Source organism: Acomys minous, assembly GCF_964271855.1.
Source record: "Acomys minous genome assembly, chromosome: 10".
Lineage (NCBI taxonomy): Eukaryota > Metazoa > Chordata > Mammalia > Rodentia > Muridae > Acomys > Acomys minous.
This window is the reverse complement of record NC_140491.1, coordinates 63488101-63505060: the sequence shown is the minus strand read 5'-3', so window position 1 is coordinate 63505060 and position 16960 is coordinate 63488101. Positions and strand designations below refer to the sequence as shown.

At 50.3% G+C, this 16960-nt stretch overlaps 1 protein-coding gene across 2 annotated transcripts; it reads left to right on the top strand.

Annotated features, from left to right (window-relative positions):
• The first annotated feature begins 12617 nt into the window (after positions 1-12617).
• Positions 12618-15895, top strand: FUT7 (fucosyltransferase 7). 2 transcript variants are annotated; one of them, XM_084798354.1, is made up of 2 exons: positions 12618-12829; positions 13786-15895. In XM_084798354.1, the coding sequence occupies exons 1-2, from the start codon at positions 12705-12707 to the stop codon at positions 14828-14830; spliced, it is 1170 nt and encodes a 389-aa protein (XP_084654480.1). In that variant the 5' UTR covers positions 12618-12704; the 3' UTR covers positions 14831-15895. The 2 variants fall into 2 exon arrangements, with proteins under 2 accessions (XP_084654480.1, XP_084654479.1); XM_084798353.1 differs by lacking the exon at positions 12618-12829 and adding an exon at positions 13592-13714 and having other exon boundaries at positions 13815-15895.
• Positions 15896-16960: the final 1065 nt, after the last annotated feature.

Genomic DNA, 16960 nt, shown 5'->3' with positions numbered 1-16960 from the left:
AGCACAGAGACCAGTATCAATTTCCTAATTTACATCTTTGTCTCTTTTTCTTTTTGAGCCCCTCCATGGCAAGATTTTAAACATTACTTTTGGTTGTTATAGAAACAATACATTTCATGGTGTGTTTCTTATTTTTTTAAATATCATTAGAAGCAAATCTAAATCTTTTTAATTTTGTATGACCCTTTCTGTTAGGGAATCAAACTGTTTTAACATCTCTAGGTCCTGACCAACCTGGCTATATAATTTGGAAAGCACCAGAAGAGGCGCATTTAGTCAGACCGAGTACATGCCCACCAAGTAGTCTCAGGGTGTGGGTAATAACTGCTGTTATCCAAATGAACTAACCCATAAGGCAGAACAGCCAGCATCAGAAGTAGGAGAGATGCCTAGATTAAAGGTTTTGGGTACAGACAAGTTTTAGCCTTTTGTAAGTCCTCTAATGTTAATTTGAGAAGCCCCAGTCCCAGTGTGCCTTGTCAGCTAACGGGCTGGCAGTCTGGAGGCCCCAGTCACTGTGTGTTGTCAGCTAACGGGCTGGCAGTCTGGTCAGTTCTTATCCTATGTGGTGTGGGCCTGGGTGACTAAGCATAACCAGTAATTCTGGCCGATTTCTGGCTGGCAATGATAAGCTCTTTCCCCAAGGTCCCTTCCTGTGGCATAGAGACTGATCACCCTGTTCTCCCTGTTTCTCAAAGACCAGGATTTTTTTTTTTTAAGGAAATTTTCAGGAAGTTTTGCAATGGAATCTTTCCTGTTTCTTGCAACCAAGGGGCCGGATGCAGGGCATGCAGAGATTGTAAACTCTGTATTCCTATCTCAAAGATAAACTCCCTTATCTTCCCTTTCTCAGATACAACCAGACATTTAAAGTGGGTATCAGTGAGCAAAGGAAGAAATGAGTATAGGTCGCTGGTCTGCAGTCACAGCAGCTAAGATACCTTCCCTCTGTCTGTCTTCCCTCGTTCCCAGGTCCAGGCCTGAGGGCCCTGGGGTTGGACCATAACCCTGTGTTTTTACCAAACACAAATCTCAGGGTAGAGAGGCAGGAAGTGGAAAGGCCTAGAGGCCTAGTGATAACTGAATTTCAGCGAGTCCATACTCTGGAGCCACCCCATTTGGCAGCATCCACAATTTTCACTTTTTTCCCTCTTTCTTTTTTTCCTCCATAGGATTAGCCCCTGGCTGTCCTGGAACTCACTGTGTAGACTAGGTTGGCTTTGACTCATAGAGATCTGCCTGCCTCTGCCTCCCGAGTGCTGGGATTAAAAGCCACCACGCCTGCCTCACTATTTCTGTTTTTAAAGGGGTATCTGTCATTAAAAAGTAAAAGGGGATCCAGGTGGTGGTGGCGCATGCCTTTAATCCCAGCACTCGGGAGGCAGAGGCAGGTGGATCGCTGTGAGTTCGAGGCCAGCCTGGTCTACAAAGCAAGTCCAGGACAGCTAAGGCTACATAGAGAGACCCTGTCTCGAAAAAACAAAACAAAACAAACAAACAAAAAAAAAGTGAAAGGGGATTCTTGGGATGGCAGACTCCCAGAGCACTCACATGTATCCACTGGTAGAACCAGAGGAAGAAATGTCACCCGCGTCTAAAATGGCAGTCACTGGCTAAGTAAAGTACATACAGAGTTCTCCATGTCTTCTCTCTCCCTGTCTTTCCTTGCTCACAAATAAAGCTCACTCCTCACAGTTTTAACAGGGCCCCAGCCCTTAGCACAGCTGACTCCATTGTGGGAGGATCTTTCAACACCACCTGCCAAAAGGAAAACCAAGGTCTAATCCACCAACGTCCATAGTTATATGTCTCTGTCAGCTTTATTTTCCTGGCTGAAGATCTGTGCCCCCTCCTGGTGGAGGCCTTCCAGGTCACCGAGAGACACCCCATGCCCCACCCCCACCCGACCCGCAACAAAAGCCCTCCACCCATCCCAGCCTGCGAGCAGGAACTGCTTGCTTCTTTTGTTGCTTGATGCCTGCTCTGCCAGCCTTGGTCCCTGTGAGGAGGTGAGGAGGGACTGGGCCTCTTATCCAGGCACTCGCCCCCCGCCCCCCCCTCATCTAAGTGGACTGTACGCAAGTAGGGAAGGGGGTACAAATCTCCCTGTGAGTGTTTCCTCTGCTGCAGGCCTGCTCTAAACAGCTCAAATGAGAAGAGAAGGTCTTTTTTTCTCTTTCATTATTTATGTTACTTTTAAAACCAATGATCTTGAAAAACCAAAAAATAAAAAATAAAATAAAATCAATGATCTATATAATTGGAAAACTCAAAGCTCACCATTCTCTCTGTCTCTGTCTCTGTCTGTGTCTCTGTCTCTCTCTCAGTTTTTTGAACAGGGTTTCAACTCACTCTGTAGACTAGGCTGGCCTCGAACTCACAGAGATCTGCCTGCCTCTGCCTCCCTGGGATTAAAGGTGTGCTCGAGCCACCATGCCAGACCTACCATTGTCTTAATAATAATTTTTTTAACAAATTTAAAGTGGGCTGGAGAGATGGCTCAGTGGTTAAGAGCACTGCCTGCTCTTCCAAAGGACCCGGGTTCAATTCCCAGCAACCACATGGCAGCTCATAACTGTCTGTAACTCCAAGATCTGACACTCCCACACCAATGGACATAAATTAAAATTAAATAAAATATTTGAAAAATTTTTTACAAAAATCAAAGTTTAAGGAAAAAACAAAACAAAACAAACAAACAAACAAAAAACAGCCAGGCAGTGGTGGTCTATGCCTTTAATTCCAACACTGAGGAGGCAGAGGCAGGCAGAGCTCTGTGAGTTTGAGGCTAGCCACATCTACAGAGCTAGTTCAAAGATAGCCAAGGCTAGACACACACACACACATACACACACCCATTGGTTGGGCAGGGGGATGGATGCCAAGCAATGTAGCCTGGCCAAAGAGACTCTAAACAATTTTCACTAGGCACCTTTTAGAAAGAATAAAGATAGCTGCTTTAAAAAAAAAAAAAAAAGATTTCCTTTGTCACCCAATCAGCCTCCAGATAGTAGATAAAAAGTTATAAAAGTTTTTAAAAATTTAAAGGTATAAGTAGGTCCCAGTTGCTGGAGGTGGCTCAAAATATGTTTGACAACAGAGAACTGACTGGGACAAGACTTTTAGCATTAATTGAAAGTGACTGCAGAGGTCGGGAAAGGGGCAGACCATCCCTAGAAAAGTGAGCTGGAAGGATGCTTTGAGGTAAATATGTCTGGGTCTGGAGTGAGGGGATGGCAGCTTCTCAGGTGAACTCAGACAACACATGGCAACTTACCAATATAACGTGCATTCCACACTCGGAGTAAAGTAAGTGTGTGTGTTTCTGTGGCAATGTGTCAAAGCTGCTGAAATGAGGCCATCAGTAGATCGGCCTGAAGGGCAAAGCTAAGTAGTCAGGGCTGGAGAGATGGCTCAGTGGTTAAGAGCACTGACTGCTCTTCCAGAGGTCCTGAGTTCAATTCCCAGCAACCACATGGCGGCTCGTAACCATCTATAATGAGATCTGATGCCCTCTTCTGGAGTACAGGCCTATATGCAGGCAGAACACTGTACATAAATTGCCTTCTATTAATTTCTCTTCTGCTGAGGCTAAACTGTAGAGTCTCCAGCATACTAGGCTGGGTATACTATTATGGAGATATAACGCCAACTCTCAATTCTCAGCAACCACATGGTGGCTCACAACCACCTATAATGAGATCTGGTGCCCTCAGGAAGGCATACATGCAGGCAGAACTCTGTATACATAATAAATAATTAAATCAAGAAGAAGAGGAAGCTACTGGTTTATTTTGGGAGCCAGAGTCCCCCACAGCAGAAACCTCTGTCACGCAGCTGTGATCCTGGGCTGGCCTTTGCTGTAAGCCTGTTTCCCTCTGGGTTGTGGTGTGGAGAAGAGCAAGGGGGAAGCTGAGCACATGGATGCTCACGGTCATCTATGGCCTTTCAGGGAAGATGACCACAGAGGACTGGATGTAGAGAGATGCAGGCCTCATGCAGGACAAAGGGCGACCTGGCGCTCAGCACATCTGTCTCACCGGTGGGGCCGTAGCCAGGGCTGGAGACTTCCCAGAGTTCCAGACTCAGTCTGGAGGGGAGGGCCACAATGTTTACAGTTCCTGCTGATCTGCTCTAGGTCCACTGTTTGGTCCTGCTGCAGGGCGTGGCCGGCATGCTCTGCCTTCTACCTAGGGGCGGGGCTTCCCCTCTCCCAGGCCCCCTTCACTGTATAGACCAGACATTTTGGCTTCACTGCACCCTTGTCCTTTTCCCCACCTCCCTGCCCTTTCTCCTTCCCTTCCCCACAACCCCAGGGCACACTCTCCCTACCCCGCCTCACTAATAAACCTGTATTTATATATTATAGCTTCATTGCCATTAGCTTATTCTGATGATGTAATCAAGCAGTCCACCCTCATGACATTTTGGATAGGCTCGGTGTGTTGCTAGGGTCCTTGCTGCCTTCTCTGCAGTGCAGATGGGCAACTCTGGGGTCTGCAGGGGCTTGGTGGTCCAACTCCTAGGCAAGGCGCATAGCCCGGCCATCCCCAGAGCCACGTTACCCCATTTCCCGGTGCCATTTCTCCTGTCCTTTTTCTGCCCCAGGGCCCCTGCCGAGGGGTATCTTGGTGGCTCCAGTAAGAAGCCAGTCTCACTGTAGCCCGTGTGCTGACTTGCCAGAGGCCTGAGGCCACCGGAGCCTTCTGCAGGCCTGGCCCTTAGTATCCCAGCTCCTGGGCTTGCTTCTTGTGAGAGGAAACCCAGCGGGATGCATCTGACATTCAGCCACTTTGTCTTCTTAGCAGAACCTCTCCTTTCCACTCAGCACAGACGCCCATGGGTGACAACCTCAACCCCAGCATGAACCCAGCAAGACTCTGGGAGGAGACCAAGCACAGAACAGAATGTGTAGTCAAGGAGTCTAGGAAACAGGGTCTGCTAGCTTCAGGGACTGGTGAGGCGGCTCGTTTTTGGAAAGGGCTTGCCGCACAAGTATGAGGCTCCAGGATCACAGCACCCACATAAAAGGCCGGAAGTGGGACGTTAGTGGGTAGAGGCCCCTGCTGCCAAGCCTATCTCAGTTTACCCCTGGCCCCCACATGGTAGAAGTAGAGAACAGATTCCTGCATGTTGCCCTCTGATGTGCACCTGCCATGCACACGTGCATACAAATAAACGATACATAATTAAAGGTTTTTAGCTGACAAGATAGGTCAGCAGGTACACGTGCTTTCTATCAAAGCTGACGAACTGAATTCAGTCCCCAGAACCCACATGACAGAAGAAGAAAGAGAGCTGACTCCAGCAAGTTGCCTTCTGACAAGTGCACTGTGGCACGGGTGCATGTGTGCATACACACATATGCCCTAAATACATGCACTTTGAAAAGATTCTTTGGCCGGGCGTGGTGGCTCACGCCTTTAATCCCAGCACTTGGGAGGCAGAGGCAGGCGGATAGCTGTGAGTTCGAGGCCAGCCTGGTCTACAAAGTGAGTCCAGGACAGCCAAGGCTACACAGAGAAACCCTGTCTCAAAAAACCAAAAAAAAAAAAAAAAAAAAAAAAAAAAAAAAAAAAAAAAGAAAAGATTCTTATTGTTACATCAAAGGGCACATCTGTCTGTCTGTCTGTCTGTCTGTCTGTCTCTGTCTCTGTTTCTGTCTCTCTCTCTCTCTCTCTTTCTGTGTGTGTGTATCTGTCTCTCTCTCTCTCTCTCTCTCTCTCTCTCTCTCTCTCTCTCTCTCTCTCTCTCTCTGTGTGTGTGTGTGTGTGTGTGTGTGTGTCCACAGAGGTGAGAAGAGGTGGTCAGATCTCCTGGAGCTGAAATTACAGGCAGTTGTGAGCCACCCAAAATAGGTGCTCAGAGTAGAACTTGGCTTCTCTGCAGGAGCAGTAAGAGCTTGGCCTTAACCTCTGAGCCATCTCTCCAGCCCCTTGCTTTGCTTCTTGACCTAGGGTTAAATTTATTAAATCCTTGGGTTAAACTTTCTTTTCTTCTTCTTCTTCTTCTTTTTCTTCTTCTTCTTCTTCTTCTTCTTCTTCTTCTTCTTCTTCTTCTTCTTCTTCTTCTTCTTCTTCCTCTTTGTTTTTTGTTTTTCAAGACAGGGTTTCTCTGTGTAACCTTGGCTGTCCTGGGCTTGCTTTGTAGACCAGGCTGGCCTTGAACTCACAGCAATCCACCTGCCTCTGCCTCCTGAGTGCTGGGATTAAAGGCATGTGCCACCATGCCCAGCCTAAACTTTCTTTAATCCAAGAAAACTCTTGGATTAAAAATGTGTGTTAGGGCTCAACCACACCAAACAAGAAACAGGGTTTTACAGCCAGGCATGGTTGCCAAATCTTGCCAGTCTTGGGAAGTAATCCTGTTCTGAGGTGCCCATGAGTTTAGAATCTGCTTCACATAGGATGAATGCATACTACAGGAGATGATTGCTTCCATAAATCTCCTCAATTCTTGGGGCTCAAGAGATGGCTCAGTGGTTAAGAGCAGTGGCTACTCTTCCTAAGGACCCAGGTTCAATTCCCAGCACCCACATGGCGCCTCACAACTGTCTGTAACTCCTGTTCCAGGTAATCTGACACTCTCACACCAAATCACATAAAAAAAAAATTTTTTTTTTGGTTTTTCGAGACAGGGTCTCTCTGTGTACCCTTGGCCGTCCTGGACTCACTTTGTAGACCAGGCTGGCCTCAAACTCACAGGGATCTGCCTACCTCTGCCTCCCGAGTGCTGGGATTAAAGGCGTGCGCCACCACGCCGGGCAAATAAATTTTTTTAAAAAATCTCCTCAATTCTAGTATGTCTATAGAATTCCTTTTAATTTCATTATAATCTTGGGGGTGTCTATTATCTCCTGGTATGTCTTGTATAGTAACTGGATAAAGTAAGGCTGGTTTGGTAACAATTTTGAGCAACCCTCTTTCAGTTTCATTATGCAGTGGCGTGGTAGCTCTTGTCTAAAATCCTCTTCATCTGAGAATTTTTCTTATTCTCATTTATAGGTCTTTGTAAGGCTTATATAACTTCCTATGTTTATGTCTGAGTATTTTCTTGTTCTTGCTTATAAATTTCTCTAATTTTCCTTCTATGGCTTGTATCTTATCAATCCACTTTTCATATTTTTCTCTTTCCTTTATCTCTGAAAGTTTTTTTCTTTGAGAGAGTACAGAAAGCCATCATGGCTGTTAGGAATAAAGTATAAAACACCAAAATGAGGGGCTGGAGAGATGGCTCAGTGGTTAAGAGCACTGTTTGCTCTTCCAGAGAGCCTGACTTCAATTCCCAGCAACCACATGGTGGCTCACAACCATCTATAATGTGATCTGGTGCCCTCGTCTGGCCTGCAGGTGTACATGCCAGGCAGAGTACTGTATACATAATAATAAATAAATAAATCTTTTTTAAAAATACCAAAATGATAATAATCATAATCAATATTAAGCAAATTTCAATTATGTTATTTATTTTTTCATTTTCTGCTTTTTTTTCAAGCCATCTAGAACATTCTAAAGCTCTCTGTTACACACTTAACTCCCTCCTTGAGGACTTCCCAGATCAGAGTACAGCAGGCAAGCTTGAGGTCAAAGGACCCCTTTTTCTGAGGAATGGCTGGTGTGCTTTAGGGGGAGGCCTGAGAGCTAGGCCAGGTTGTGCAGAGAGTTTTCTCTGGAGTTTTCAAGTGAGATTGCTGGTATCAGATGGCGGTGGAAGACTCGGCACACAGCCCTTTGTGCATGCTAAGCACAGGAAAGGAAGTGGGTGGAAGCCCAAAACCAGCCAGAAGGCAGATCTGGTGAGACGAAAGCCCAGTGGGTGCTTCACCGGTGGTCAGCACCAATCTAGCCATGATGGAGGAGGCTCAAGCGGCTGCCAAGGCTGCTGCACCATCACTGCCTGACCTCCAGAAGCCAAGCCCCAGGGGTCCAGTGGTGATTCTCTGCCAGAATAAATGAGTCTCAGCCAGTCGTGGCAGTGGCATGGAGTGAGAGGGCAAACAGCCAAATTTTATTTCTGTGAATCAGGTATTTCTAAGCCTTGAGCAGTGGGGAAGGAGTTGAGGGTGAATGTGTCTGATTCACTGGGGCCAGGATACTCAATCTACATGCAATGGTACAGCACCTCATTTGCAGGCAGTAGCATGGGGTCCTATGGGTCAGGGAAGAACATCCGTGTACAATTAAAGGTCATTTGCTGGTAGCTAGGATCTCCTTAGCAGAAGGTGGGATGCTCCAGGAATTCCCAGGTGCTTGCTGAACAAGTTCTATCAAGAAAGGGTCAGGCCTGTAATCTTCCCTGAGGGCTATGTGACTCTCCTTACAAGTTCTGGGGTCCTTCAGATCAGGTGAAGAGACAACCCTGCTGGAAAAGAAAGTCCATCATAACAGACTGAGCTCAGTTTGCTATCTGGATACACCAGACTTCAGCCTTTCCAGCAGGGTCCCACACCAGATGACTTATCAAATCTGATGGTTTCTCAGTTTGTCTGAGCTGGAGTGATCTCTCTGTGCAGTAGCGCCCCACGTTGAGCACCAAAATGTTGTTATATAAAAATCCCAACAGTTTGATTTTTACCAATGAAGACTCGGGGGCCAGCTGCTGCTGCTATAGTTAATTTAAAAGTGTGGCCTAATAAATGTTTATTATTAGGCTAATTATTATTATAGTGGTATTTTCATCTCTTTTTTTTTTCTTTTTCTTTTTTTTTGGTTTTTCGAGACAAGGTTTCTCTATGTAGCCTTGACTGTCCTGGACTCACTTTATAGACTAGGCTGGCCTCCACCTCACAGCGATCCACCTGCCTCTGCCTCCCAAGTGCTGGGATTAAAGGAGTGCGCCACCACCGCTGGGCTCTGTAGTGGTATTTTCTAACCCACTAACAATCAGTGAAAACACAGACACTTGTTATATTTAATCAGAATAGGCCTTTACATGGGGAATGGCAGAATTTTTTAAATTTTTATTTATTCATTTATTTTAGTATACACTGTTTTGCTTGTATGTATGCCTACACACTAGAAGAGGGCACCAGATCTCATTATAGATGGTTGTGAGCCACCATGTGGTTGCTGGGAATTGAACTCAGGACCTTTGGAAGAGCAAGCAGTGCTCTTAACCTCTGAGCCATCTCTCCAGCCCAGCATGGCAGATATTAACCTAAACTATCTTTACCTCCCAGCCCCATCTCAGCCCTACCTCACACACATGATCCCCAAACTCTTGCTAATGTTTTCCATCTCTTCATCCACACTGATGCACATCCCATGGCCTCCTTCCCACACATCCCACGGCCTCCTTCCCACACATCCCACGGGCTCCTTCCCACACATCCCACGGCCTCCTTCCCACACATCCCACGGCCTCCTTCCCACACATCCCACGGCCTCCTTCCCACACATCCCACGGCCTCCTTCCCACACATCCCACGGCCTCCTTCCCACACATCCCACGGCCTCCTTCCCACACATCCCACGGCCTCCTTCCCACACATCCCATGGCCTCCTTCCCACACATCCCATGGCCTCCTTCCCACACATCCCACGGCGCAGGTCCATTTCCTTCTTCTTTGGTCCCGTCTTGCTTCCTCCTCATTTCTCTTCCTCCCTCTTGGTTTCTCTTTTCCAAGACATTCTCTGTCTTCCGAGCCCTGGAAACTTAGCCACGCCTATTGCATTTGCCTGCCCAGGTGTGCCAGCTTTTTATTGGTCAAACAGGAATAAGTTAAGTTTGTTTGGCTTGGTTTTTCGAGACAGGGTTTCTCTGTGTAGCCTTGGCTGTCCTGGACTCACTTTGTAGACCAGGCTGGCCTCGAACTCACAGCGATCTGCCTGCCTCAGCCTCCCAGGTGCTGAGATGAAAGACGTGCGCCACCACACCCGGCATGAATACGTTTATAGCAAGGTTACAAACATCATTTTGGGGTATGCATGTCTGCTCATTTGAGCAGCAACTAGATCTTGGGGGCCAATAATTAGCATCAGAATACAAAGCACCAGACCAACCCCCAATATGCTGCTGGGGTGAAAACTTGCCAGCTCAGAATGGCAGAGAAAATACCCAGCCGACCTTCCTACTCAACTCATGTCCCAGAAGGAAAAAACCTAGAAGTCAAAGAGCTAAAGAGCTTGCTAGCTCAAACTTTAAAAACCCCTTCTTCTTAAAACAAAACAAAACAAAAAACCCTTCTTCTTATTCATGCTGCTTTAAACACCCCTCAACTCAAAGTCCCTCCTACTTTTTAATCCCTGTCAGCTGGTTTCTTGCTCTGCCTCTTGACCTAGGGCTAACTTTATTAAGTCCTGTGTACAGAAAGCTCTTGGATTAAAGGTGTGTGCTAGAGCTGGCTGAAACACACCACAATCACCTGCTTACAATGAGCAGAAAGCTCTTGGATTAAAGGCGTATTTTTAGGGCTCAACCATACCAAACAAGAAACAGGATTTTACAATCCTCCATTTTGGGGCTCACAATGGGATCAAATTTCCTGCAACACCCTCAGGAGGTGATGTCCTTTAGCCCTTGCCAGCCTTGGGGACTGAGAAGGGGCCCTTGATTCTGGGTACCCCAGCTTCTGCTTCCCAACAGCTGTGCAGCCCAGAGAAGCGTGTCCTGGTGCAAAACAGAAAAGGGCATGCAAAACTTGGGGTACAGTACATGGGTCGCTAGAGAACCAACTCTTGGTAGATACGATATACCCAATAGCTGCACATAAACCAGTACAAGGACAGGCTCATTCCCCAAAAGCTTCATGGGAAAGTACGGGAGAGAAGCCACTGGCCCACACCTGCCATGTTACCCCTCAGCAGGGGGGCCCCTCATGTAGGTGTCCCCTTTACTGCCTGCAAGCCTACAGGACCCCCATTTCTATACTTCCCCCAAAGGCAAGCCCAGAGGGTTCCTAGAGCCCCAAGTTCCCAGGACATTGTAGGAGCTGCTTTCTTAACAGGACCAGGTGACTTTAGAGAGAGTGGCCACCAGGGGGACCTCTAGGCACACATCTGGCCAGTCTGGGAGGTGGGGCTCGGATCAGGAGGGTAGGCACTTTCAGAGGCAGCATGCACCTCAAGATCCTGCCACCCCAAGAAATCTCTCTCTCTCTCTCTCTCTCTCTCTCTCTCTCTCTCTCTCTCTCTCTCTCTCTCTCTCTCTCTCTCTCTCTCTCTCTCTCTCTCTCTCTGTCTCATTGTCTGTGTGCTGATGCTGCAGGCTGTAGGGCTTTGCCCCGGCTGGAGGAGTGCCCACAGGTTGTCTTAGGCAGGGTAAAATGTGTGATCCTGATCCTGTGAGCTCCAAGCTGCAGCTGGAGCTGGGCTTCAATGCCCTTGTCCCCCAGACAGCCCAGTGAGTCCGGAGGCCTGGTGAGGTGAAGTCGTATGTTGAGCCCCCCCCCCAGCTTTCCTTTTGACTCAGGCTCTCTCACCCCCCCCCCTTTTCCTCTTTCGTTCTGACCCATTTCTGTGCTAAACTTCTAAACTTATTTCCCAGTTAGCATGTTCTTGTGACCAGGGTCCATACAGCTGCCAACCTGAGCTAGCCTGGCAGGAGGGGGGGGGTATGACAACACTAAGGCAGATGTGGGGGAGGTTCCTGCAAGTCCACCGAGGAAGGGAACAAGTTGCGGGTGTGGGTGACGCTGGGGCAAGGGCCCCAGCCAACCTGGCGACACAAACAGGAAGGACAGACAGCTCTGGCAGCCAGAAGCCGGCAGCCCCAAGCTGGCAGGATGGCCCCTTCCTGCAGGTCCCCCACTGCCTTCTGGGTTCCTGAGAAGAAAGGGCAGGGTGGGGTGAAGTGGTTCTTTTGGAGGGTCACCCTGGTTGGGGAGAGATGGAGAAAGATGTCAGAGATGGAGCCCAAAGGGCAGTTATCACTATGATCACCTAAGTACCGGGTGACTAGGAAGGCAAGGGCAGTTATCACTATGATCGCCTCTCTAAGTACCGGGTGACTAGGAAGGCAAGGGCACAGCTGCCCCCTCTGTGACCACCTTCAGTGGTATCTCAAGCCACCTGGATAGTTTCTGGTTGCACCTGCACCTTCCCTTCCCCTTTAGGCATTGCACAAGCTCTACACCACAATCTGGACGTTATATGCTGCTGCCGGGGGTGGGGGTGGGGGGGTGTGGCACCTCTGAGGTGCCAGCCAGCCACTTTAGCCTGCATGCGCCTCTGCCCCCACCACATTTCTGCTGTCAGTTGGTTCCTGACTCAACAAAGCCTCATCATGTGAGACTATGGCTGGGCGTGGGGGGGGGCAGGAACACTGGAAGCCCAGCCGTGAAATAGGACAGGGCTAGGTGATGTTTAAAAAAACAATCAGTCCCTGAAAGGGACACTGGGGCAGCATTTCTGGCCAGCAGTTTCTTTCCTTTCAGAACTCCTGATCTGGAGTTCTGGAACACAGACAAGCCAGGTGCGCCGGTCCCCATATGGGACCCCCACAGTGTCCTGGGCAGAAGACTTGGGGGGTGGGGCCGGGGGAATCTGAAGTACCTTGGCTGTAAGTCCCGGGCTCTGAGGGACTCTGCCAGGCCACCCTACCCTGGTCTGCACTGGGTCATTGCATCTCCAGATTTGGGGGGGGGGTGGATAAGGAGGAGGGGACCCTTATGCCCAAGCTATAGGTTAGACCACCAGGGCCAGCTGGAGGGAAAGCAAACAAGCCCGGCCCTGAGGCTGGGACTTACCTTCCTGTTTCTGGGGTGGATGCCAACCCCCTGCCCACCAGCTTGTCTGTCCACGTCAGGGACACACAGACTCCTTCCCTTTCCAGACTGGAAAGCCCCCTCCTGGGATAGCCGGAAGGAAGGAAGTGACCTGAAGCTCTTCCAGTCCATCCAGGACCTTGGGCCGAGCCTTCAGCCCACCGGTCTCCGGGCAGGGACAGATGCTCACCCACAGGCCTCGCCCCCCTCAAGTCCAGCTCAGCTAGCTCTGGGGCTGCCCTTGAAGGCATGTGCTGAGGTCTCGTCAGACTGTGATGGTCCTTTTCTGTGAACAAGGCTTCTCCTAGAGGTGGCAGAGGATGGCCTCTCATAGCTGAGGGTCTGAAAAAACAGGCCAGCCCAGTAGGGGACTGGAGGAAGTGGGTGTCACTATAGGGAGCGGCCTCCTGGGGAAGTGCAGTTGCTCTGTTTGAGTGCCCTGGGGTTGTGTGGCATTGGCCTTTCACCAGCCGGCCCCAGAGCTGCCTGGTGACATCTGTACCCTCTATGGCATGACCAGCTGCCACCTGAGGGCTAACCAGAGCCTGATAGCCAGTGCAGATGCTATGGTCTTCCACGCCGTGAAGGGGGTGCTCACTGGGGAGGGGGCCACTGTTGCTCAGAGTGCTCACGTGGTGGCTTTCCTGTTCCTGAGAACAAGCAGATACTTACCTCCTCCATATGCCTAGCTGGTCATTTCTAGGGACCAGCAGGGCTGGGAGGGGGCCCTGTCTTGGCCTTCTTTCTGTCCCAATCCCCTCTTTCAGCAGAGGATGGGGTTGGGCGGGGTAGGGTTGGATGGTGGTTGATGCCAAAGATTGAAGGGTAGGGCGGGGCAAAAGTGGGAAGGTCCCTGGCTTCCCTCACCTTGGGTAGATGAAACGAAAGCATCAGGGGCTGAGTTGAGGCACAGCTGTGATTTTGGGGTGCTTCTATTGTGGAGGCGGCTGTGATTTGAAAGCCTTGCTTCTTCGGGTGACTCGTTCCAAAGGCTGTGGATGAATTGTGCTGGTGAGTAACCTGGCCTTTGAGGGGTCCTAGCTGGGGAGGAGTGGGGATTTTATGGGTGTCCTTGAGCCTAGGGTGACATGGCCTCTCCTTTCTGCTTCAGGGTACAACCCCTCCCGGAGGCTGCAGGCCTGGGGGGGCCTGGCTGGAGGTGCAGTACTCATGGCTTTCTGGCTCCTTAGGCTACAGGAATCAGCCCCTGGGGTTGCCCCAGTAACTCAGGCAATGGTTACCATCCTCATCTGGCACTGGCCTTTCACCAACCGGCCCCCAGAGCTGCCTGATGACACCTGTGCCCGCTATGGCATGGCCAGCTGCCGCCTGAGTGCTAACCGGAGCCTGCTAGCCAGTGCAGATGTTGTGGTCTTCCACCACCGTGAGCTGGAGACCCGGCAATCTCGACTGCCCCTGGAAAAGAGACCACAGGGACAGCCTTGGGTCTGGGCCTCCATGGAATCGCCCAGTAACACCCACGCTCTCCGTCACTTCCAAGGAATCTTCAACTGGGTCCTGAGCTATCGGCGCGACTCGGATATCTTTGTACCCTATGGTCGCTTGGAGCCCCTCTCTGGGCCTACTCCCCCACTACCGGCCAAAAGCAGGCTGGCTGCCTGGGTAGTCAGCAACTTCCAGGCGCGTCAGCGCCGTGCTAAGCTGTACCGGCAGCTGACCCCTCATCTGCAGGTGGATGTGTTCGGACGTGCCAGCGGGAGGCCCCTGTGTGCTAACTGTCTGCTGCCCACTTTGGCCCGGTACCGTTTCTACCTCTCCTTTGAGAATTCACAGCACCGAGACTACATCACCGAGAAATTCTGGCGCAACGCGCTGGCGGCTGGTGCTGTGCCTGTGGTGTTGGGCCCTCCCCGGGCCACCTATGAGGCTTTTGTGCCGCCAGACGCTTTTGTACATGTGGATGACTTCAGCTCAGCCCGTGAGCTGGCTGTCTTCCTGGTCAGCATGAATGAGAGTCGCTATCATCGCTTCTTTGCTTGGCGAGACCGGCTCCGTGTACGGCTCCTGGGTGACTGGAGGGAACGCTTCTGTGCCATTTGCGCCTGCTACCCTTACTTGCCTCGCAACAAAGTCTATGAAGACCTTGAAAGCTGGTTTCAGTCTTGAACTCCCGCTTCTGGGAGAGGCTGTGTGGGTGGAAGACTGATGTTGAAACCAAAGAGATGGGTACCCAGCCACTCAGGTCACCACGGGACTAATCTGAGCCTTGGGTCGGTGAACAGGAAGTTGGGACATAAGAACAGCGAAGGGGGGCTGGAGAGATGGCTCAGAAGTTAAGAGCGCTGACTGCTCTCCCAGAGGTCCTGAGTTCAATTCCCAGCAACCACAGGGTGGCTCACAGCCATCTATAATGAGATCTGATGCCCATTTCTGGCCTGCCGGTGTACATGCAGGCAGAGCACTGTATCCATAATAATAAATAAATACATCTTAAAAAAAATAAAAGAACAGCAAAGGGGGCTAGACAAGCCATCTGGATGAGGAAGCCAGTGGCCTGGAGACTACGGATCCCGGGAAAGAGACACAGCATGGAAGGGGTTAATGAGGAGCATATCACACAAGCTAACCAGATAGGAAAGGTGGCTGAGTGTCCCTGACTTACCTTCAACATGCGCATGGCTTAAGGCTCAGATGAAAAGGGAGGCAGTGTCTCTGGGGGCTGGGAACATCCAAGGCTGTGATTTGTGGGGACAGACCCCCCGGGTCCTGGAACCTCCACAATCAAGGCGCTAGCTTCAGGGACGTGGGAGCATGTTCTAGATCTCTGGGTGCAGGCCATACGCTGGGCCCTGGGGGTTATGGAGGAAGGACAGTGTGGCTGCTTCCGGGCTTTTGGCACCACAGTTCCCTCAGGGAAAGAGACAGCACTAACAGAGACACGGACACAAATCTCCTGGGTCAAGTCGGTCAGGCAGCAGAGCACAGGAGCCAGTCTCCCATGCATGCTCCCTCCATCAGCCTCTGGGTTTATTGTTTCTGCCCAAGAGTCTGGCTTATGTTGCACCTTACCAGGAATGCTTTACTCCCCGACTCCAAAAACCCACAGCAGGTTCAGAGCTGGGAACTGAGGTCAAATATAGCTGGGGCACATGGGTGCCACATGTCACAGGTCTCAGGTTGGAGGGGGTCCTGTGTAATGGCCTGACTCATGAAGCCTGATAGAAGTATCCCTCCCCCCCACCCCCCGCCCCAAGACAGGGTTTCTCTATGTAGCCTTGGCTGTCCTGGACTTGCTTTGTAGGCGAAGCTGGCTGTGAGCTCATAATGATCCTCCTGCCTCTGCCTCCCTGAGTTCTGGGATTACAAGCGTGCACCCACACTGGGCTCAATGAAGATTTTTTTTTTCAATGAAGATTTTTTAAAAAAATAATGTATACATTTGGTTTTTCTTTTTCTTTTCTTTAAGATTTATTTATTATGTATACAGTAGTCTGCCTGCGTGTATGCCTGCAGGCCAGAAGAGGACACCAGATCTCATTATAGATGGCTGTGAGCCACCGTGTGGTTGCTGGGAATTGAACTCAGGACCTTTGGAAGAGCAGCCAGTGCTCTTAACCTCTGAGCCATCTCTCCAGCCCCTCAATGAAGATCTTGTTGAAGAAGGAGCCCCTTGTGTTGGCCTGGGAGTAAGGAGAAGCCATGAGGGGATCAGCCTATGATTGTATGACTGTTGAGCTCCGGGGATCAGTTGGGGCTTGGGTTTGTCCGTGCCTTGGGGGTGGGGTGGCAGGGCAGGCAGGAAGCCCCCCTCCCTCCGTGGTTTGTGGGAAAGGCCTGCCCATGGCTTCCTGCCCTGGCCCAGCCCCATGGGCTAACTGGGGAGAAGGAAGTGTCCTGAGGCTGGGGGCTGGGCATAACTTTGTGTCCTCTCTCGTGACCTCTCAAATAAGGAGCTGGGAAGTGGTGGGAAAACTTTAGCCCTCGAAGGTTTTCATTCACTTTGTGAGCAGCCTGCACGTCCCAGGCTGGACAACTCACAGCCTCTGCCCTCCCAATCACAGGTGGTAAGCCCAAGCTGGTAAGCAGCCATCAGATGCCACCTACAGGACTTTTCCATTGCAGGCGCTAGTGGCCCTCTGCTGCCCCCTGCCGGCCATATGGAGAAACTGGGCCTGCAACGGTATCAACAGGCCTACCAAACACCAGGCTCCGTGGACATCAGGGTTGGGGTAGCAAGTAAACCTCTCACAGAAGGGACAACCTGTTCTCCCAGTCAGCCCTGCCTGCAAGGGTGCT